Source organism: Dipodomys merriami, unplaced genomic scaffold, assembly GCF_024711535.1.
Source record: "Dipodomys merriami isolate MVZ:Mamm:240054 unplaced genomic scaffold, mDipMer1.0.p SCAF_29, whole genome shotgun sequence".
Taxonomy (NCBI): domain Eukaryota; kingdom Metazoa; phylum Chordata; class Mammalia; order Rodentia; family Heteromyidae; genus Dipodomys; species Dipodomys merriami.
The window spans coordinates 5,080,448-5,104,074 of NW_027204381.1; the positions used below are offsets into that span (position 1 = coordinate 5,080,448).

At 37.5% G+C, this 23,627-nt stretch overlaps 1 protein-coding gene across 5 annotated transcripts in view; it reads left to right on the plus strand.

Annotated features, from left to right (window-relative positions):
* LOC138838852 (serine/threonine-protein kinase Chk1) overlaps window positions 1-23,627 on the plus strand; it is a 35,931-nt gene that overhangs the window by 4,509 nt on the left and 7,795 nt on the right. For 3 of the 5 annotated variants that reach the window (XM_070038252.1, XM_070038254.1, XM_070038255.1), the window contains 9 exons: window positions 51-120; window positions 622-810; window positions 2,108-2,212; window positions 3,819-3,914; window positions 8,054-8,162; window positions 8,649-8,826; window positions 9,098-9,229; window positions 10,645-10,746; window positions 13,758-14,578. In XM_070038252.1, coding sequence (XP_069894353.1) covers window positions 51-120; window positions 622-810; window positions 2,108-2,212; window positions 3,819-3,914; window positions 8,054-8,162; window positions 8,649-8,826; window positions 9,098-9,229; window positions 10,645-10,746; window positions 13,758-13,853 — 1,077 coding nt within the window. In that variant the 3' untranslated portion in view covers window positions 13,854-14,578. Of the gene's footprint in view, window positions 1-50; window positions 121-621; window positions 811-2,107; window positions 2,213-3,818; window positions 3,915-8,053; window positions 8,163-8,648; window positions 8,827-9,097; window positions 9,230-10,644; window positions 10,747-13,757; window positions 14,579-16,972; window positions 17,026-23,627 lie in introns of those variants that run through there. The other 2 variants (XR_011375764.1, XM_070038253.1) reach the window with 2 other exon arrangements.

Below are 23,627 nucleotides of genomic sequence, written 5' to 3' on the forward strand. Positions count from 1 at the left end.
GAATAAAGCAAGTTGCCCATTTCTAGTATGTCTCTCTACTTTTTCCTTAGGTTTATCTGCACGGTATTGGAATAACTCATAGAGATATTAAGCCAGAAAATCTCCTTTTGGACGAAAGGGGTAAGTTTTAGCACTTTCTCATTGCTACATTTCTATATAGACACACAAAGCAGCAATATCTATTGAATGAAAGAATTTAGGTGACTAAGGAAGGGTCAAATCTAACAAGTTGTTTTCTTGTTTTCATTTTTTTTTTTGCCACTGCTAGGTCTTGAACTCAAGCTCACTTTTGGCTTTTTTGCTCAAGGCTGCTATTCTACCACCTCTACTTCTGTTTTTTTTGCTGGTTAATTGGAGATAAGAGTCTATTTTTTTTTTTACCCTAGTTGGTTTTGAATCACAGTCCTTAGATTTCAACCTCCTGAATAGCTAGGATTATAGGCATGAGACACCAGCACTCGACTATTCTCTTTATTAATTTTGGTCATTTTCAGATAGAGAAGTTCTTCAAACCTCAAGTATCACCATTAATATTTCCAATAAAAACAACCTTGTAAGTACATATTTGTAAATCTCTTTTTACCCAGTACTATAGCCTCTTTTTGTTTTGTTTTTGTTTAGATAACCTCAAAATCTCTGACTTTGGCTTGGCCACAGTATTTCGGCATAATAATCGTGAGCGTTTGTTGACGAAGATGTGTGGTACTTTACCTTATGTTGCTCCAGAACTTCTGAAGAGAAAAGAATTTCATGCAGAACCAGTTGATATTTGGTCCTGTGGAATAGTACTTACTGCAATGTTGGCTGGAGGTAAGCACTATTTAGTTATGCTAAACTTCTGAAAGTTAGACTTACTCTACCAAAATAAATCCATATTTATTTAATAGTATTTGAGTAGTGTCTTAATCACCTTGGGCTGCTATAATAAGATATCACGGACTGAGTGGTTTATAAGTAATAGAGATTTATTTATCTCTTAAAATTCTGGAGGCTGGAATCTGGGATGAAAGTGCAAACATGGTCATGTTCTAGTAACATTTTTCTTCCTGGCTGCAGAAGGCCATCTTACTGGGTCCTCACATGACATAGAGCAAAGTGAGTAGAAGGAAGCTCTCTAGTGCTTTTTCTTAAGAGTACAGATCCTGTCTATGAACACTCCCACTGTCTTGGACCTAATCACCTCCAGAGATCCACCTCCACATATCCTATTGTGGGTTAAAATTTTAACATAGCAAGTTTGGGAGGGTGGGGGGAGTATAACCTGCAAGGGTTTTTTGTATTTAATTGAGATATTTACAAATTAACATACATGGGCTGGGAATGTGGCTTAGTGGTAGAGTGCTTGACTACCATGCATGAAGCTCTGGGTTCACTTCCTCAGTACAGAAAAAGCTGGAAGTGGCGCTGTGGCTCAAGTGGTAGAGCACTAGCCTTGAGCAAGAGAGGCTCAAAGACAGTGCCTAGGACCTGAGTTCAAGCTCTAGGACTGGCAAAAGCAAACAAACAAACACACACAAAAAAAACCAAATTAGCATACATTAGCTATACAGAAGGTTTCATTATGGTATTCCCATACATGTATACAAAGTACCCTATCTCCATTATCACCTCTATCAGTCTTCTTTATCTTCCCCTCCTAGTGGTTTTTAAATGAGATACAGTTATGAGGTAAAAATTACAATGGCTATCTCTCTTAAGATAACATCCCCCTCAAAGCCCTCTGGAGACCAAACCTAAGGTCTTACATATGCTAGGCAAACACTCTGCCACTGAGCTTACTATTTACTACCCCAGGGGCTCCATTTTTAGAGCAAGGAATGAATCATCTATCTTTGGAGCACGACCAAGGCTCTGTGAAATAGTTTCTTAGTTGGAAAACTATATTGAATTATAGTAGAGGCAGCATTTTATGGATTTGTATGATTATTTTTCTGTGATCTCTTTTTTTTTTTGTCGGTCGTGGGGCTTGAACTCTGGGCCTGGGTGCTGTCCCTCAGCTCTTCAGCTCAAGGCGAGCACTCTACCACTTGAGCTACAGCGCCACTTGTGATCTCTTTACTGTATATATACTTACACAAACACTCAGAGAACTGTTTTTCATTTTTAGAATTGCCATGGGACCAGCCCAGTGACAGTTGTCAGGAATATTCTGATTGGAAAGAAAAAAAAACATACCTCAACCCTTGGAAAAAAATCGATTCTGCTCCTCTGGGTAACTGGGTTATCTTTATTGAAAGTATTGATGTCCTGGATAATGAAGCCTTGTGCTATTTGAATTTTTTTCCTTACATTCCTTTTCTGATTTAACTTTTAGATAGTTAGAAAAATAACCTTTGGTACTTTTTAGAAAATGTAAATAAAAATTAAGAAAGAAAACCCCCATAATTCCAGCACTCAGAAACAATAGTTTTTTAAAGAATATTCTGATATGTTCTTCTATACTTTGTTGTAAGTACATATAACGTGTGTGTTAAATATGTGTTATTTGTAAGTACATGTGTTTTAGAAAAAATTTAATCTTACTGCATGTATTTTATAATATTTTTTATTTTAATGCTCTCTGACCATTTTCCTATGTCTTCAATTATAGGTATCCATTGTTTTTAAAGGCATCATTCTGCCATGTATGCCTTATTTTTCCAGATCATTCTGTTGAAGATTTAGATTTTTTGCCCCCAAATTTTCATTTAGAAAAGAGACTTGATAGGCATCCATTAATCTGAGTCTGAATCAGAAGCAAAACTGTAGGATAAAAGGTATATGTAGTTTTTTAAAGTATTATGGTTTACCTTACTAAATTATGTTCTAAAAATGTGTACTATGTCATGAGTCTGTCAGTTTACATTAAAAAAAAAAGTTTTTACTATGGTGCTGTTTTTTTAATACTAATGAAGTTGAATTACCCCCCCCCCCCTTTTTTTTTTGGCTAGTTTTTTCTTAATTTCAGCAAGGGGATTTATGTTTTTTCTTTGAGGGCTTGTATCCTTTGACCTCTACATTTGTTACAAAGTATTTTCCAAAATGTATAATTTATCTTCATTTTTGTTCATTTTGTTATTGAAGAAGTACTGTATTTCTCAAATTAATAATCTTGTCATTTTTGGTTTCTGACTACATTCTTGTTTTCTCCTTCTAATATTATACATAAAAATGTTTTCCTATGTTTTGATGTAGTATTTTTATGGCTTCATTTTTAAATTGAAATTTTTTGGCATATTAGATAATTTTGGTATTGGGAAAAGTATGAATGTTTAAAATTTATTTTATTTTTGAGACAAAGTCTTACCAGAAAGTCATGAACTTGCTAAATAATACAAGCTGGCCTCAAATTGACCTTTCTGCTTTTGCTTCCTAAATACTGAGATTAAAGGTATAGGCCAGCATGCCCAGATTATATTAATTTTTTATTGTAAGTATAGACAGCAGCAATGAACAACTGTGTGAAATTAAAACAACAATATGGCAACTTTATTCTTTCCCTTCTCCAGAAATCATATGCAGACTTAGGCCCAAAAAGAATGTATTCCAGCTGGGTGCTGGTGGCTCATGTCTATAATCCTAGCTACTCAGGAGCCTGAGATCTGAGGATCACAGTTCAAAGCCAGCCCAGGCAGGAAAGTCTGTGAGACTCTTACTTCCAATTAACTACCAGAAAATCAGAACTGGTGATGTGGCTCAAGGTGGTAGAGCACTACTAGCCTTGATTCAAGTCCCACAACCAATACACACACACAAAAAAGAATGCATTCCTTACTGTAAGCCATAGACTTTTCTGTTAGCTCACTCTTTTGTAAACATTTCCTATGTTTCATTCTCAGCTCTACTTCATAAAATCCTAGTGGAGAATCCAACAGCAAGAATTACCATCCAGGACATCAAAAAAGATAGATGGTACAATAAGTCACTCAAGAAAGGTAATTTTCTTAAAAACAAAAGCATTTTCTCTAGCTATGATAACAGTCATCTTCATCTTCATGGAAAATATAATTTCTGGAAGAGAAAACAAATATAAAGAGTAATTTTATTAATAACTACAAATGAGAAAATTGTGACCAAGTCTAAGGGGAAAAAGACTTTCCTTCCAGAGAAAATGATAGGAAATTTGAGATTTGAAGATTAAGAAAATGACAAGGGCTAGGAAGGTGGCTCTGGTAGAGTGTTTGCCTTGCATGAGGCCCTGGGTTTGATTCCTCAGCACCACATAAGCAGAAAAAGCTGGAAGTGGCACTGTGGCTGCAGTGGTAGAGCACTCACCTTGAGTTGAAGAGCTGAGGAACAGCACCCAGACCCAGAGTTCAGGCCCCACGACCAGCAAAAAAAAAAAAAAAAAAAAAAGAAAATGACAAGGACATATATTTAGTTTCAAAAGATCTTTTGGGAGCTAAGTACTAGTAGCTCACACCTATAATCCTAGTACTCAGGAGGCTGATATCTCAGGATCACAGTTCAAAGCCAGCCCAGGCTAGAAAAGCCCATGAGACTCATCTCCAATTAACTGCCAGAAAACTGGAAGTGGTGCTGTGGCTCAAAGTGGTAGAGTACTTGGCCTTGAGCAAAAGAGCTCAGGGATAGTGTCTAGGCCTTGAGTTCAAGGCTCATAATCAACCAAAAACAAAGAAAATCTTTTGGCTACTAGTCTTTCTTCATCCTCATCATCCTTAATAGTATTTTTGTATGTCAGTGTGTGTAAACTCAGGGCCTTACATTATTGTTAGTCTTTTTCAAGGCACTTTTGGCTTTTTGCAGGTTAATTAGAGATGAGTCTAGCTAGGCTGGCTTTGAACTTCCTGAGAAGCTAGAAAACAATTCTGGAAGTGTTTTTTGTCTTTTAATGAATAGGAAGAGGCTGAGTGATACAGGCTTTTACAGTAGTGGCTTAGATGTGAGAAGATAGGAGCTCATAGTGGGTGATTAGTACTGGCATTGGAGAAAAGGTGGATTATTCCAGAGCTGTTGACGAACTTGAATTGCTAGGAGTAGTGAGGTCTCTTACACTTTGTTTCTGATAACTAGGAGGAAAAATAGATTTAGGAAGAAATTTAATTTGTTTTTAGACATATTAAATTTGAGAACCTAAGTAAAAATTGCTCATTAGAAGTGTGTGTGTGTGTGTGTGTGTGTGTGTGTGTGTGTGTGTGTGTGTGTGTGTGTGTGTGTGTGTGTGTGTGTGTGTGTGTGTGTGTGTGTGTGTGTGTGTGTGTGTGTGTGTGTGTGTGTGTGTGTGTGTGTGTGTGTGTGTGTGTGTGTGTGTGTGTGTGACTTAGTAGACTTGAGGCATCACTTTGGGAAATTTAAACCAAGGGATTTTCAGTGGGTTTTAAAAGTGGGGGAAAGAACATCTGGAGAATATTGTAACAGAGGCTAAGGGAAGGAAATAGATAACATTGGCAGGGACTGTTAAGTAAATTCATAATACGAATCCTAAATTTTCCATTGGATTCCATTGGTGGTTTATTCATGATCTTAACAAGAACAGTTTCAGTGAAAGTAGTACATTCTGGAGCACATTGAAGTGTATGGGAGATGTGAGCACTGTGAATAAGAGGAAATGGGAGAATGGGAATTTAGAGACAATAAGGAATTTTTATCTTTTTGTTCTCATTGAAGGCCTGCTCACCCCTGAGGATACTGCTTCTCTAACCAGTGCATGTTTTCTTTCCCACATCTTGTCCTTGGGTTTGGAGATGGAGCAGCAGATATCTTCTTTGTTACTTTATTCAGTCTTCTTATGTTTTTCCCTCTTCCATTTAAAACCTCATCTTATCAGACTATCATTCATTATTCTCCTCTTACTATAATCACCTTCTGAATGAGTTAGAGTATTAAAGGGATCATTCTTTCCAACATGACTTGTAATTTTGTCTTTTACTTTTTATGTTTTTATGTAGACCAGGCTGACCTCAAATTTGTTATCTTCCTGCCTCACTCTCAATTGGAGTGCTAGGATTGTAGACATGAGCCACCATGCCCAGCTTTGTTATGGCTCTTCACAATTTGTGAATATTCATTTCGATGATCCTTTCTATATCCTGAATTCATAATTTCTCTTCAGATATCCTGCTGTGATACCAGTATATCTTATATCTGGCTTCTTTCCTCTAATAATCCTTGATTATATGTGGATGTAGAATACATTATACTATCTTTTCACTTTTTTATTCTCCTTCATCCATTAGTTCCGTCTTTACCTATCTAAAATTCAAAGATCAGTCATTGTGAATGACTTCTTTGCATTCCTCTTTTTTTTTTTCCTTTTTTGTGCCAGTCCTGAGCTTGACCCACGAACTCCAGGTCTAGACACTGTTCCTGAGCTTTTGTGCTCAAGGCTAGCACTCCCACTTGAACTACAACTTAATTTCTAGCTTTTTGGTGGTTAATTGGAGATAACAGTCTCATGGGCTGTCCTGCCTGGGCTGCTTTTGAACCTGATCCTCATATCTCAGCCTCCTGACTAGCTAGAATTATAGGCGTGAACCACCAGCACCTGGTACATTCCTCATTTTCTACTTTGCCTTTTTTTGTTGTTGTTGTTGGTTGCGGGGCTTAAACTCTGGGCCTGGGCTCTGTCCCTCAGCTCTTCAGCACAAGGCTAGCGCTCTACCACTTGAGCCACAGCGATACTTCTAGTTTTCTGATGGTTTGTTGGAGATCAGAGTTTCACAGACTTTGCTGCTCGGGCTGGCTTTGAACCGTGATCCTCAGATCTCAGCCTCCTGAGTAGCTAGGATTACAAGTGTGAGCCAACAGCGCCCGGCTTGTCCTTGTTTTTTGTACATCAAACTCAACCCATTTTTTTTTTTCGGGGGGGGGGAGCTAGTCCTGGGGCTTGAACTCAGGGCCTCAGCTCTGTCCTTGAGCTTCATTTTGCTTAAGGCTACTCTCTACAGCACCACTTCTGGCTTCTCTGAGTAGTTTATTGGAGATAACAATCTCATAGACTTTCCTGTGTGGGTTCGCTTCAAACCACAATCCTCAGATCTCAGCCTCCTGAGTAGCTAGGATTATAAGTATGAGCCACCAGCACCTGGCTTCAAGCCAAATTTTTTTATCTACTTTATCCTCATACCTGTTGACGTTGGAGAAATTATATATTCAACAATGATCATTTTAATTCAGAATCTAATCTCAAATGGGCCTTTAATGCTGCTAGTATTTATATTGTCTTTCCCTATTACTTTTGAGAATTTTCTAGTAGAAAAAGGAAAACTAATGAAGCCAGAGAAAGAGATGAATTGCTAGACAGTAGCAAGAGTTGATTTATCTGTGTAACAATTTATCTATAGTCATAGGGCACACAATAGGGTCTCTGTGGGTAGAGATGATGGTGGGAACTTGCAAGGTTCTATTCAGCTTGCTTCTGTTCCTCAGTGAAATAGGAAGTATCCACAAACTCAGATAAGGGAAGTATTGACAGTAAAAAAAAAAAAAGTTCTGATTATTTAGCTAGATCTTTGTCTTTATAGAACATCATGTGTTAACTATAAAAGAGGCATTAAAATTGTTGTCTTGCCAGGCACTGGTAGCTCATGCCTATAATCCTAGCTACTCAGGAGGCTGAGATTGTGCAGTTTGTGCAGGAAAGTCTATGACACTCTTTATCTCTAATTAACACGTAAACACATGCATACACACACATATATATACACACACAAAGCCAGAAGTGGAGCTGTGGCTCAAGTGGAAGAGCGCTATCCTTGAACACACAGAGAGGCTCAGGGACAGTGCCCAGGCTCTGAGTTCAAGCCCCAGGACTGGCAAACATAAATAAATAAATAAATAAATAAATAAATGTGGCTTTAGCATTATAACCCTACATTTGGACCATACAAGTCACAATTTATGAAGTTTGGGAAGTTATAATTGACAAATCTTAATTTATTATTTGACTACATTTCTTGTAAAATTATGTACAAAGAGCCTGTCTTTGTCTTACATAACTACTGCATGTTTAATACTTAGAGTTAGTTGTGGTTTTATGAATTCAAGTTGCCAGTAAGGTTAGTTAGTCAAAACATATCTGCATAAAAAAATTTATATTTGTTTTATTTTTCAGGGGCAAAGAGACCCCGAGTCACTTCAGGTGGTGTGCCAGAGTCCCCTAGTGGATTTTCTAAGCACATTCACTCTAATTTGGACTTCTCTCCAGTAAACAATGCTTCTAGGTAAGAGTGATAAAATTGAAGTAGTTATTGAATGTAATATTCCCTATTAAATGCTAATATAGTATATGTTTTTCTTAATAATGACCATAGTTTTATCATTGAGATTGATTATGTGATATAAGAATTGTCTGATCGGCTTTACTTAATGGTATATTTTCAACTCTGTGAAGTAGTGTATGTCTCTAGTCCCAGCCATTTAGGAGCCCAAGGGGAGGGAATTGTGACCTCAAGGCCTTGCCTCAAAAAACAAAATAAATGAATAGTTGAAAAAATAATAAAGCTTGGTTTTATTTGGTGTACATAGGGTGATAATGCAGTCAGGTAACTTGAGGGGATGGGTGGGATTGGTAAAGTTTGGGGAGATCAATGGAAGGGGTGACATTGATCAAGATGTGTACAACTACTTAAAGATACCTTTTAAAAATTATGCTAAAAACATAAAAAAGAAATGCTTAAAAATCCTTTTGCCTTATCTTAATATTTCAGTGAAGAAAATGTGAAGTATTCTAGTTCCCAGCCAGAGCCACGGACAGGTCTGTCCCTATGGGACTCCAGTCCCTCATACATCGATAAATTGGTACAAGGGATCAGTTTCTCTCAGCCCGCATGTCCTGATCATATGCTTCTGAATAGTCAATTACTTGGTACTCCAGGATCCTCACAGGTAACAGAACTTAAGTTTCCAAATTAATAGTGGTTGCTGTTGATTTTTATTATCTCAAGTCTTTTTCTTTTTTTATCTTTATGTGGGAACCTGGTATATAGCATTAATACTTAAAATTTATACATTTTTGTTTTTTGAATAAGGAAGAAAGAAGAAGAAACCTTCATGAAATATAATCCTAAGTCACAACAAAGAAATTCCAGAGGAAATAGTTACGATATGACTATTTTTAGTCACAATGGATTCATTTAGCTTTCTTATTTGACTTTAGAATCCCTGGCAGCGCTTGGTGAAAAGAATGACAAGATTCTTTACTAAATTGGATGCAGATAAATCTTACCAGTGCCTGAAAGAGACTTGTGAGAAGTTGGGCTATCATTGGAAGAAGAGTTGTATGAACCAGGTATGTTTCACTGATTTTTCACTGTCCTTTTTTTTTTTTTTAAATTGTGAAAATACCGTACAGAGGGGTTACAATTACACGGGCAAGGTTGGTGAGTATATTTTCCTCTTTTGTTTCCCCTTCCTATCCCTTCCCATCTCTTCGGTGCGCACCACTCCCTGCCAAAGTTGTAAAGTTCGTTTTTCGACATAACGACTTGTACATCTCATTGTTGCAGTGGGTCCACCTCTATCTCTATTTAAACGATTTGTTTTTGCCCTTCCCCTCCACAAATTATACCAATATCAAATACAGTGAGAGCAGGGGTTATACTGTAGGGGAGGGATCACTGTGTCTTTATGAAGAAAATTATGTTATTATGACGATAATTAAGTATTTGAATAAAAACTAGCAATGAATAAGGAATGATTTTTTTTTTTTTGTCTTTTGTGCTGGTACTTGGACTTGAACTCAGGGTCTGATAACAGTTCCTTAGCTTTTTGCTTAAGGCTGGCCCTCTACACTTAAACCGCAGCTCTACTTCTGGCTTTTGGGTAGTTAATTGGAGATAAGAGTCTTAAAGACTTTGCTCCCTTGACTGGTTTTGAAATATGATCCTCAGATCTCAGCTTCTGAGTAGCTAGAATTCCTGGCATAAGCCACTGGTACCCAACTAAATAAGATGTTCTTTATTTTAATAACATTTCTTAAAAAACTGGCTGCAGTTTGTTATTTGCTGTTGTACCAGTACTGGGGTTCATCTCTCCTGATCCTACCTACTAATTTTATTGTTTCTATTATTATAATATAGTTACATACATTGACATTCTAATCTGTCTTTAGCTTTTAAAAATGTTGATGTTATGAAAGACAAATACTGGGGATTATTATGTACTAAAGAAACTAAAGCAGCCTGATAACCACATGCAATGCATGATCTTTCAGTAAATAAGATTTCTTTTATTTTTGGTCAGTCGTGGGATTTGAATTCAGAGCCTAAGTGCTTCATTGAGATTTGGTGCTTGATCAAAAACATTCTCCCACTTGCGCAACAGCTTTATTTACTGCTTTTATATGGTTAACTGGAGATGAGCAGCTCATGGACTTTCTGCCATGTGAATGGCGTTTATCCTTGATTTCAATTTAACATGTTGGTCTAATTGTCTAGTGCTTCCTGATCAGAGACACCCCTTTATTATTACCATACCTTTATCATCCTGCATCTCATTGGTTCTCTTCCATAGAATTCATATTCTTACAGATTAATTTGAGTTAGATATACACATTGAATGAGATTTTCAGCCTACATTATATAAAACTTATTGAAGTATTCTATAAAATTTTAGTTATGAAGTATTATTAACCTGAGATACAGATTTTATTTAGAATATTATTTTGCTCACAAATGTAGCTTGATCTTATTTTTATTGTCATAGGTTACTGTATCAACAACTGATAGAAGAAACAATAAACTGATTTTCAAAATAAATTTGGTAGAAATGGATGAGAAGATATTGGTTGACTTCCGGCTTTCTAAGGTATTATTTTAATATTCTTTTTTACAGAAATATTCCTATATATTTCTCTGTTTTAAATTGGCAGTATTGTGATTTGATCTCAGGGCTTCACACTGGCTTAGCAGATGCTTTAGCGCTTGAGCTATGCTTCCAACTAAATTTTTAAAATGGTAGTATATTTTATATAGAGCTATCCATCTGCACTTTAACTTCGTATAGTTTCAATTACTTAAGGACATCTGTAGTTCAAGAATATTAAGGTTCCAGAAAGAAACAGCTGATTAGATTTTAGTTGATTATGGTTTTGAGTGGCATGATGAACTCTTACTGCCGCACTCCATCCCACCCGAGATGCGAGTCATCCTTTCTCCAGCATAAAAATCTTACGCATAGATTTCTTTTTTTTTTTTTTTTTTTTGGGTCCGGTCGTGGGACCTGAACTCTGGGCCTGGGCACTGTCCCTCAGCTCTTCAGCTCAAGGCTAGTGCTCTTCCACTTGAGCCACAGCGCCACTTCCGGCTTTTTTCTTTTTGCTTATGTGGTGCTGAGGAATCGAACCCAGGGCCTCAGGCATGCAAGGCAAGCGCTCTACCACTGAGCCACCTTCCCAGCCCACGCATAGATTTCTGTTATATAGTACTTATCTACTACTCACTTGGTGCTGATTTGATTCTCAGGTTGATTGTTTCAATGTTATAATACTTTTGTAGCTTCCATTTTCTTTTTTTCCTTTCTTTTTTTGTCCAGTCGTGGGGCCTGAACTCTGGGCCTAGGTACTGTCCCTCAGCTCAAAGCTAGCACTCTACCACTTGAGCCACAGCACCTCTTCGGCTTTTTTTTTCTGCTTATGTGTTGCTGAGGAATCGAACCCAGGGCCTCAAGCATACAAGGCAAGTGCTCTACCACTGAGCCACCTCCCCAGCCTCGTTATAATACTTTTATATTCAAGTAAAACTTAGTGTGGCCCCAAAGTACAAAGGCTGTAATTTTGTTACAGTGTGTTGTTGTTTTGCTTTATTATTAGCCATTGCTAATTTCTTACTGTCCAGTAGGGAGGCTTAAACTCAGGGTTTCATACATGAACCAGTGCTTGAGTCCCAAGCCCCTTATGATTGTTATTTTTCTAGTAGGATTTCATAGATTTTTTGTTGTTGTTGTTGTTTGTTTGTTTGCTTGGGGCTTTCTGCCTGGGCTAGCCTTGGATCAGGATCTTTTTTTTTTTTTTTTTTGCTGTTCCTGGGGCTTGAACTCAGGCCCTGGGCCCTGTTCCTGGGCTTCTTTTGCTCAAGGCTAGCACTCTACCACTTGAGCCACAGCGCACTTCTGGCTTTTTCTGTTTATGTGGTACTGAGGAATTAAACCCTGGACTTCATGCATGCTAGGCAAGCACTCTACCACTAAGCCTCATTCACAATCCATGAATCAGGATCTTTTTACTTAGCCTCCTGCTTCTGTGCAGCTGAGATGACAGGCATGCACCATTACACCAGCTTTTCTGTGTAGGTATGGGTCTTGCTGATTTTCTGTCTAGGCTGGCCTGAAACCATGATCCTCTCAATCTTCATCTTCCAAGTAGCTTGAATTACAGTTGTAAGCCACTGTGCCTGCTACCTTTAATATTTTCAGACATTTTGCTTATTTTCTTGGTTCATATAAATGTATGTCTTTTAAATAAAAATTAAGATTCATAAGATGTTTGTACATTTTTATTGAAGCTTTAGTTTATAGTTAATACTCATAGATTTTTCTTCACATTTCTGGTTATTTTTCATTTTAAAATTCTTGATTTTTAAGACTAAATAATGTTTTGTGTATGTGGCTCTAAAGAAGGTTGAAGGGCTAGCTACATTGTTTTTGGATTGAATATTAACAGTATTGTTTTGTAGATGCTGGTATGGAATTAAATTATGAAGGATACTACTATAATAAAATGCTTCTCATAAACTGAATCTTGGCTTTGTTGACATGGTAGTGTGGCAAGACGTGAATGTAGTTTTGTAGTTTCTTTTTTTTTTTTTTTTTTTTTGGGTCCGGTTGTGGGGCCTGAACTCTGGGCCTGGGCGCTGTCCCTCAGCTCTTCAGCTCAAGGCTAGAGCTCTACCACTTGAGCCACAGTGCTACTTCCAGCTTTTTTCTTTTTGCTTATGTGGTGCTGAGGAATCTAACCCAGGGCCTCAGGCATGCAAGGCAAGCGCTCTACCACTGAGCCTCCTTCCCAGCCCTGTAGTTTCTTTTTTGATTATAGCAAACAATGATTTAGGCCCAGAGATATTAACCCTTGAAGCAGGATGTCTTTTTTTTTTTTTTTTTTTTTCTGCTCTGAAGTTATAGGGTGGTGAGAACAGAGTCAGGTCAGATTGGTTTTTTTGTTTTAGTGTTTGTAGAATTTGAACTCAAAGACTTGCCAAAATTATGTAGCCATTTCCTTTATCGGCATATCTGATCTTTATAATAGTCATGAATCTGGTGGCCCAAACCTGTAATCCTAGCATTTGTGAGGTCAAAACAACAAGATTTCAGGTTTGAGGCCAGCATGAATTGCATAGGAGACTGTTTCAAAAAATGTATTAGCTGGTTGCTGATGTCTCACACCTATAATCCTAGCTACTCGGGCTGAGATCTGAGGATTGGGATTCAAAACTAGTCTAGGCAGGAAACTCTTATGAGATTCTTATCTCCAATAAATTACTCAGAAAAAACTCTTAAGTGGCAATGTGGCTCAAGTGGTAGAGTACTACCTTTAAATAAAAGAAGCTCAGGATAGCACCTAGGCCTGAGTTCAAGCCCCAAGACTGGCCAAAAGAAAAAAATGTACTGAAGTATGGCTTAAGTGGTAGAGTGCCTGCCTAGCCAATACAAGGCCTGAATGAATGCCAGTCACACCAAAATAATAAAGAAAAAAAGAGGTCCACAAGGGTATTACAGCTGGACATATCTGGCATCTTTGTTTCTGCTTACTAGTAAAGAAAAAATGAACTTTGTGGCACAACTTGTTTTTTGACACCTGTTTTAATATATTATTCCTAATATAGGGTGATGGATTGGAGTTCAAGAGACACTTCCTGAAGATAAAAGGGAAGTTGAGTGATGTTGTGAGCAGCCAGAAGGTTTGGCTTCCTGTCACATGATCCATTTGCTGTGGGATTCCTGGTGAATATAGTGCTGCTTTGTTGACATTATTCTTCCTAGAGAAGATCATTCCATTATGCAAACTGCAGACAGTAGTTCCTGAAGAGTTTTCTTCTCCTCTGTCCAAAACTCAATTATTTGTACATTTTGCATATAAATATCCATAATATTTATAATAATGGATCAAATTCATTAGATATTTCTTCAGATGTGTGTAGTGTCTAAATTTGAAACCCATCTGGTTGAAACTCAAGTATCTATCATCAGATACCTACTTGAGTTGACCAGCTTTTGTGACAACATAATATCCCATTTTTTTCATCCAAAAAGCACCTATTTTCTCCATACTGGCTTAATTATAAAGAAAATTTGTCAAAGACTTATCCCTGTGACTTTTGGACAATGGACTTGCCAATTTGTGAAGTAAGGCAAGCTTAAAAGAATGTATCCCCAAACTTTGTACTATATTTTCAATTTTAGTAAATGTGCTGCTGAAGCAAGCCCTGTACATGTTCAAAAGGGTTTGACCAGTAATATAAAACTGTTAGAATGATTAAAACTTTAAGTAGGTATTTTTTCTTTTTAGTTAGTCAAATATAAGATACTGGTTGATCTTTCAAAAAGTTGAGCATACATTCTAGGGCTTAACTGACTAAAAATTACTGTTGCACATCTTAAATATTTTCCTATATTATTTCTTACTTTCACGGCCATATTTTAATTCTTTACTACAGAAATAAATTCTATTTTGAAAATGAATATCTAACTCTGTGATCTTATTGATGACCAAACTTCTAGGAATTATGGAATGAAAGAGAAGTGGGGAGTAAGAAAGCTATCATAGGAAAAACAATAAATAAATAAAAATTAAAAAAAGAAAGTTATCATAGGAATAATTCTGATTCCTCATTAGACTTACTAAAAACTTTTTCTAACAAATTCATATTGAATTTTTTTTTTTTTTTTTTTTTTTTGGGTCCGGTCATGGTTCAGAGTTCAGGCCTGGGCACTGTCCCTCAGCTCTTCAGCTCAAGGTTAGCATTCTACCACTTGAGCCACAGCGCCACTTCCGGCTTTTTTCTTTTTGCTTATGTGGTACTGAGGAATCCAACCCAAGGCCTCATGCATGCAAGGCAAGCGCTCTACCACTGAGCCACCTTCCCAGCCCCCAAATTCATATTGAATTTTGAATCTACTTCTATTTCTAGATAAATTATTAATTTAATCAGTTATTTTAGTCTGAAGTAAAACACATTTATGATTAGAGTTTGTTCTGTAGTTTATACTGGCACATTGTGTTACTATAATTTACACAGAAGAATAGTAATGACTTCTGCATATATTTTCAGTTTATTTAGAGGGTTACCAGTAATTGAATTAATACATTCCTAAGCTGGGAGGAAAATTGTGGAGAATTGTGGCAACCACTATCAACCTGTAGAAACTAAAGTTATCTAAGTCTTTTTCTCTAAGCTCTTTTAGCTCCAGCCACTTGATGTTTAAAAGACATCTCCTAGACTAAAACAGCTTTCAGTTCTTGCCCTCCAAACCCGTTCCTTTTCCAGTTTCTTCCAACTCAATAAGTTATATTTTCAGCTTCCCAAGACTCTAAGCGATAATCCTTGATACTTTCCTCCCGCATATTCTACATTTAGTTCAACAAGTATTATTCAGTTCAGCAGCTGTATATCCTAATCCACTTAGGTTTGAAGCAGACATCTCTTTTCATATTTCTTGTTCCTTCAGCAATTTGCTTCTAGAATGATCTCTCTAAAGTGTGAATTCCATTTCCTTGCCCCTATTTCCAATTCTTAATGATTTCATCACACTTAAAAGTTCAGAATTCTATCTCAACTACACAAGTTTATGTGAATGTCCTCTGGCCACAGGAATGGCTTCATCGGCTACTCCTTTTTTTTTTTTTTTTTGTCGGTCGTGGGTCTTGAACTCTGGGCCTGGGCGCGGTCCCTCAGCTCTTCAGCTCAAGGTGAGCGCTCTACCACTTGAGCTTCAGCGCCACTTCCGGTTTTCTGGTGATTTATTGGAGATAGGAGTCTCACGGTCTTTCCTGCCTGGGCTGGCTTTGAACCGCGATCCTCAGATCTCAGCCTCCTGAGTAGCTAGGATTACAGATGTGAGCCACCAGCACCCGGCTTCATCTGCTACTCCTTATTCATTCTGCCCTAGCTTTGTTAATATTCCTATTCTCAACTAGCACATTCCCTCCTCAGGGTCTTCTCACTTATTGCTTTTACATGTAGTACTTTAGTCCCAAATATTCATGTTTTATTTTGGGGCTCTACTTAAATGCCATTTACTCTGCAAAGTCTTTCTCAAACTTACCTAAAATAGTCTCCCTGTCATTCTCTTTACTTTTTAGTATAGTATAGTATAAAGCATAATACTTTATTATTATTTCCTTCAGTACTAGAGATCAAACCTAAGGCCTCTCACATATGCTGGGAAAGCACTTTACCTCTGAGGCATATCCCTAGCCATGATGTGGGATATTTTTGTTTATTAAATATTTGTTTCTTTATTTGAGTATGTAGTATGTAAGCTCCTTGAGGTCATGGATCCTGTCTGATCAGGTCTGTATGTCCAGTGCCTAGAATAGTTTCTATAAATTATGGCACACAAAATGAATATCTGTTTAACAAATTACTCTTGGACTGATCTCATCTACCTTAAATAAGTGTGTGGGTTCATTTTTATTTCTACTGCTGCCATTCTAGTTCAAGTTCTTTTGACCCTAGATTTGTTCATTGCCTAGCTCTTTTTCCTCAATCTTTGTATATTGCCCTAAATCATTACTTTTTAAATATAAATTGTACTGTGACCCTCTCTTACATTAAAACTGGACCATAAACTCTACTTTGACCTACCTACTTCTTCATGGTTCACTCCCTGGCCTCTACTTACAGCACTCCAAACAGTTCCTTTTTTTTTGTGCATTGAATATACCAAGGCACATTCCCTCTCAGAGCCTTGAGGCTTACTGCTCCCTATACCTGGAACCCCTTCCAGTAGATTACATGACTGACTATTCAGATCTCAGCTCAAATGTTTCTATCATACCTAGCCCATATCATATTATTCTCTTCTCTTTTCTTCACAGAACTAGTCACTATCTGAAATGACCTGTTTATAGCCTGCTTCCCCAACCAAAATGTAAGCTTAAACTTCAATGTTCACTCTTGTATATCCCATGTGTAAAACAGCACCTGGAGCATATATGTGAAAAATATTCAAAAAGTGAATGAATATAATTAAATATTAGATGAGAAATGTACCATTATACGTGAGGAAGGGAATAAATGGATAGAAAATAAATCAGCAGCTGGAATTTCTATTAGAATGGTAGGGGAAAACCAGTTTTCAGATTTGGCCAGACCAGCTCTGACAGTTATGTAAACACTGGCAGTTGCTTCTGAAAATGCTTTTAGAGTGGTATAACAGGATTGAACAGTAGTTCTATCTTTTAGTTTTTTAAGGAAATCCCACACTGATTTCCATAGTGACTATAGTGATTTACATTCCCATCAACCATGTATGAAGGTACCTGTTCTTCACATCCTTGCTGTACTTACTGTTTTCTTGAGAAAGCCATTTTGACTGGGGTGAGATTGAATCTCAGGGTTGTTTTGATTTTGATTTCCTTTATGGTTAAGGTATTGAACAAACATTTTTTATGCATTTAACTAGCCATTTGTACTTTTGAAAACTTTTGTTTGTCCAGTTATTAAATTATTTCTTGGTATTTAGTTTTTGAAGGTCATTTTTTTGCTTTCTTATTAGCATATATTAGTTGTGCATGGGGATTTCATTTTTATACTCTCTTTTTTTTTTGTCGGTCCTGGGGCTTGAACTCTGGGCCTGGGCGCGGTCCCTCAGCTCTTCAGCTCAAGGCGAGCGCTCTACCACTTGAGCTACAGCGCCACTTGCGGTTTTCTGGTGGTTTATTGGAGATAGGAGTCTCACGGTCTCTCCTGCCCGGGCTGGCTTTGAACCGCGATCCTCAGATCTCAGCCTCCTGAGTAGCTAGGATTACAGGCGTGAGCCACCAGCGCCCGGCTCATTTTTATACTTCTGTACAACATTCTTTCATGATAAAAGCTCTGAAGAGGGGCTGGGAAGTTGGCTCAGTGGTAGAGTGCTTGCCTTGCATGCATGAGGCCCTGGGTTCGATTCCTCAGCACCACATAAGCAGAAAAAAGCCAGAAGTGATGCTGTGACTCAAGTGGTAGGGCACTAGCCTTGAGCTGAAGAGCTGAAAGGACAGCGCCCAGGCCCAGGCCCAGAGTTCAGCCCCCACAACTGGCAAAAAAAAAAAAAAAAAAAAGCTCTGAAGAAACTAGGAACAGAGAGGGATGTACCTCAACATACTAATGGCTGTGTGGCCAATATCATAGTAAATGAGTAAAAACTAAAACTATTTTCTTTAAAGTTAGGAATGGGACAAAGGTGTTCACTCTCCTTACTCCTGCTCAATGTAGTGCTTTAATTTGTAGCCAGAGCAATGAGAAAAGGGAAAAAATAAAAAGGAATTCAAATAGGGAAAGGAGTCAAAGAAGTTACAGTGATATGATCTTATGCCCAAAAAACTAAAAACTCCATTAAAAAACTCTTAGCAGTCATAAACATCATTAAAGTAGGAGGATAAAAAAAAATAAGCACACAAAATCAGTAGCTTTACTTTATATCAACAATGACCAGGTTGGAAAAGGAATGAGGAAAATAATTCCATTCACAATAGTCTCAAAAAAATTAAAGTTAAGTACCTAGGAAGGTTTCACTAAAGAAGTAGTAGATCTCTACAATGAAACCTATAAATCTGAAGAAATCAAAGAAGACACCAGAAAAAATGGAAAGACCTCCCATGTTTATGGATCAGCAGATTTGACATTGTAAAAAATGTATGACCAAAAGCAATCTATATAATCAGTGCAATTCCCAGAAAAATTCCAATGACATTCTTGACAGAGGTAGGAAAAATCAATCTGAAAATTCATACAGAAAACACAAAAAACCTTAAATGACCAAAGTGATCCTGAAAAAAAGCAACACTGCAGGGCTCTGATAGCTCACACCTGTAATCCTCGCTAGTTAAGAGACTGAGATCTGAGGATCATAGTTTGAAGCTAACTGGGCCAACAGTAAAGCTGTGGCTCAAGTGATAGTGCCACCCCTGAACAAAAAAAGCTCAGGACAAGGCCCAAGCCCTGAGTTCAAGCCCTAGGTCCAACACACACACACACACACACACCACTAGAAGTATCATAATACACACATACACACACACACACACACACCACTAGAAGTATCATAATACACACACACACACACACACCACTAGAAGTATCATAACACACACACACACACACACACACACACACACACACACACACACACACACACACACACACACACACACACACACACACACACACACACACACACACACACACACACACACACACACACACACACACACACACACACACACTAGAAGTGTCATAATACCTGACTTAAAACTATACTATAGGAGAGCAAGGGAAGGGGTGACATCCAAATGAAATGTACTCATTATTGACTTATATAACTGTAACCCTTTTAACGTCACCTTTAGAACAATTTTTAAAAATCTATACTATAGAGCTGTTGCAGCAAAAACAGCATAAAAACAGACACATAGACTACTAGAATAAAAAATAAGGATCCAGAAATAAACCATGTAGCTTTCTACAAGGGCCAAGTACATATATTAGAGAAAAGGCTGCTTTTTAACTAATGATGCTGGGAAAACTGGGTATCTGTGTACATACAGGAATCTGCTATTAGATCCCTGCCTCTTGCTCTGTACCAATATCAAAGTGGATCCAGGGATCTTTATGTAAAACCTGGAACTTTGAAACTACTACCAGAAAACAGGAAAAAGTAGTGCATAGACATAGGCAATCATTTCCAACAGGCCAACAAATAAGAGTAAGAATTGACAAATGGGATGGCTTCAAACTGAAAAGCTTCTGAAAAGCAACAGAAACATTCACGATGAGTGATTTAATCACCAGAATGTATGTGGAGCTGAAAAAGTGAAACTGTTGGAGAATCAAAAACTGAATAGATGGACAAATGATCTGAACAGACAATTCTTGAAAGAAATACAAATAGCTAATAAATACATGAAGAAATGTTTGGCATTCCTGCAGATAAAGGAAATGCAAATAAAGCATTGGTTTCATCTCATTTGAGTCAAAATAGCATCAATACAATATGACTCAAGTGGTGGGAATGCCTGCCTATCAAACATACAGGCCCTGAGTTCAAACCTCAGTACTGCAACACACACACTCCCAGGAGCACCATCAACAACAAATGCTAGTTAGCCAGACACTGGTGGCTCACACCTCTAATCCTAAATACTCAAGAGGCTGAGATTTGAGCATCACAGTTCAATGCCAGCCCAGGCAGGAAAGTCCATGAGACTATTATTTCCAATTAACCACCAGAAAACTGAAAGTGGCACTGTATCTCAAAAGTGGTAGAGTGCTAGTCTTGAGCAAAAGAGCTCAAGGGACAGTGCCCAAACTATGAGTGAAAGCCCCATGACTGACCAAGTTTTTTTTTTAAATGTGATACAATAGAATATTATATATATATATATATATATATATATATATATTTATATATATATATATATATATATGAGATCATAATGAAAGGGAAGTAAAGCAAGGTCAGAGGGATAATGGTTGGTAAATTTTCTCTCATGCAGAATCTGTATCTAAAAAGATAAGCATGCACACATGCAAACATCCACACATACACAAAGAACATAATTGTAATACAGGGACTGTTGTGGGGATGAAGTGGGGGAGGAAGAGGGAAAGTGAATGAAGTATGTATATTTACAGTGAAACCCTTTTGTACTAGTGGGAATGAGGAGAGCAAATGGGGAGGGTGAAGGAGACCCTTTATAATTGAAGTACCATATATATATATATATATATATATATATATATATGTATGTATGTATGTATGTATGTATGTATGTATGTATGTATGTAAGAAAATAGAGCAGTTGAAATTGTCTTGAGAGAAGAAAGAAAAAAAGAGGGGGGAGGTGTTTGATCAGGTGGATTTCAATAATTGCACTTGGGGTTTAAAATCAGAGCCTTGCCCTTAACAGACAGGCAGTCTATACTTGAGCCACACTCTAGCCCTGGAGTTTTGTATACTGGCAAAGGTTATCTTTGTGTAGATGCTTTTTTGATTCTGCTTATTGTTTCCTTTGCTATACAGAAGCTATTTAATTTGATGTGATCTCACTTTTAAAATCTAGTTATTATTTTAGCAAGAGGGATTCTATTCAGAAAAGCCTTACCCCATGATTTATTCTAGTAGTTTTAAATTTTCTGGCCTAACAAGATTTTTTTTTTTTTTTTTTTTTTTTGGGTCCGGTCGTGGGGCCTGAACTCTGGGCCTGGGCGCTGTCCCTCAGCTCTTCAGCTCAAGGCTAGCGCTCTACCACGTGAGCCACAGCGCCACTTCCGGCTTTTTTCTTTTTTGCTTATGTGGTGCTGAGGAATCGAACCCAGGGTCTCATGCATACAAGGCAAGCGCTGTACCACTGAGCCACCTTCCCAGCCCCAAGATATTTTTTTTTTTAACCTCTTGTTTCCATTTAACATTAAGATCTTGATCCATTTGGTATTGACTTTTAACTGTTTTTTGTCTTTTCTTTTTTGGTCCTGGGGATTGAACCCAGGATGTTGCACTTGCTAGGCAAGTGCTTTGCCACTGAGTTACATCCCAGCCTAGATAATTGACTTTGTCTAGCTTTAGTCTTCAACATGTGGGTATCCAGTTGGTTACTTGTTTTTTGTTAGTCATAGGGCTTGAACTCTGGGCCTGGGTGCTGTCCCTGAGCTCTTCGGCTCAAGGCAATTGCTCTACCACTTGAGCCATAGCACTACTTTTGGTTTTCTGGTGGTTAATTGGAGATAAGAGTCTCATGGATGTTCCTGCCTGGGCTGGCTTTGAGCCATGATCCTCAGATCTCAGCCTCTTGAGTAGCTAGGATTACAGGCATGAGCTACCAGTGGTTACTATTTAAACACCATTTGCTGAAAAGAGACTATCTTCTCTGTAAATTGGCTTTTGATGCCTTTATAAAAACTCAGATGTCTCTAGCTCTTTGTGCTTATTTCTGGAGTTTGAATTCTGTTCCATTACATACATTGTCAAGGTCTGTCATGCTTCTAAGTGGATTTTAAGATTGAGTTTTGTATTTCTATGAAGAAAGACATTGGGATTTTTATAGGATTGCATTTTGTAGATTGCTTTTGATATTATATTCATTTTCACTGTATTAATTCTAATGATCCACCAGTGTCTCACCCCTGTAATCCTAGCTATTCAGGAAGCTGAGATCTGAGAATCACAGTTCAAAGCCAGCCCATGCAAGAAAGTTTCTTATCTCCACCTAACTACCAAAAAAGCCAAAAGTGGAGCTATGGGTCAAGTGGTATAGCATTAGCTTCGACAGCCCAGACCCTGAGTTCAAGCCCCAGGACTGGCACAAAATAAATAAATCTAATGATCTATGAAATGAAAGGAGTCTTCTTTAATTTTTTCTTCAATGTTTTATAGTTTGAGGTCTTTGATATCCTTAGGATTATTCCTAGGTATTTTTCATTTAGACAATTGTGAATAATTTTCCTAATTTTATTCTCAGCCTGTTCATTGTTAGTATATAGAAAAACTATTGATTTTAAGGTGTAGATTTTGTATCCTCTACTTTGTCAAAGGTGTTTATCAAACTTGAGTTTTCTGGTATAGTGTTCATGGACCTTTAGGATTGTATCATCTGCAAATGCTGATAATTTGACTTCTTCCTTTATATTTGTATCTCCTTTATTTCTCTTGAATTCTTGATTTGGCTAAGAATTCTAACTAAACTGAGTAAGAGTGAGTAAAGTGAAAACTTTTTGTTGAAATGGCTTCAGTTTTTGTTGAAATGGCTTGTTTTTCCTCATTTAGGATGATGTTGATGAAAGATTTGTCATACAAACCCTTGTACTAAGCTGAGGTAGTTTTCCTCTATTCCTAGTTTATCAAGACTTTTATCAAATGAAAAGTTATTGAATTTTATCAAAGGCTTTTTTTTTATCTATTGAGATTATTCTTTTATTTTAATTGGTTTGTGTATGTTGAACTATTCTTTCATCTCTGGATTGAAACCAACTTGATCATGGTTATGCTGTTTTAAATACATTCTTGAATTCAGTTTTGAGGGGTTTTTTTTGTTGTTTTGATTTTGTTTTTTGTGTTTTTTGTTGTTGTTGTTGTTGTTACCAGTTCTGGAACTTGAACTAGGGCCTGAACACTGTCCCTGAGCTTTTTTGCTCAAGGCTAGTGCTCTATTTGTTTAACCACAGCTTCACTTCTGGCTCTTTTGGGGGATTACTTGGAGATTAAGTGTCTTACAGACTTTCCTGTCTGAGCTGGCTCTGGAGCTTGAACTCAGGGCCTGGGCATTGTCCCTGAGCCTCTTTGTGCTCAAGGCTAGCACTCTACCACTGAGTCACAGAATAGTTTTTATTGGATATAAAAGTATCATGGACTTTCCTGCCCATCTGGCTTTGAACCACGATTCTCAGATCTCAGCCTCCTGGGAAGCTAGGATTACAGGTATGAGCCACTGGTGCCTGGCTAGTTTAAAAATATTTTATTGAGAATTATGTGTTAATCAGGGAAATTAGTCTATAATT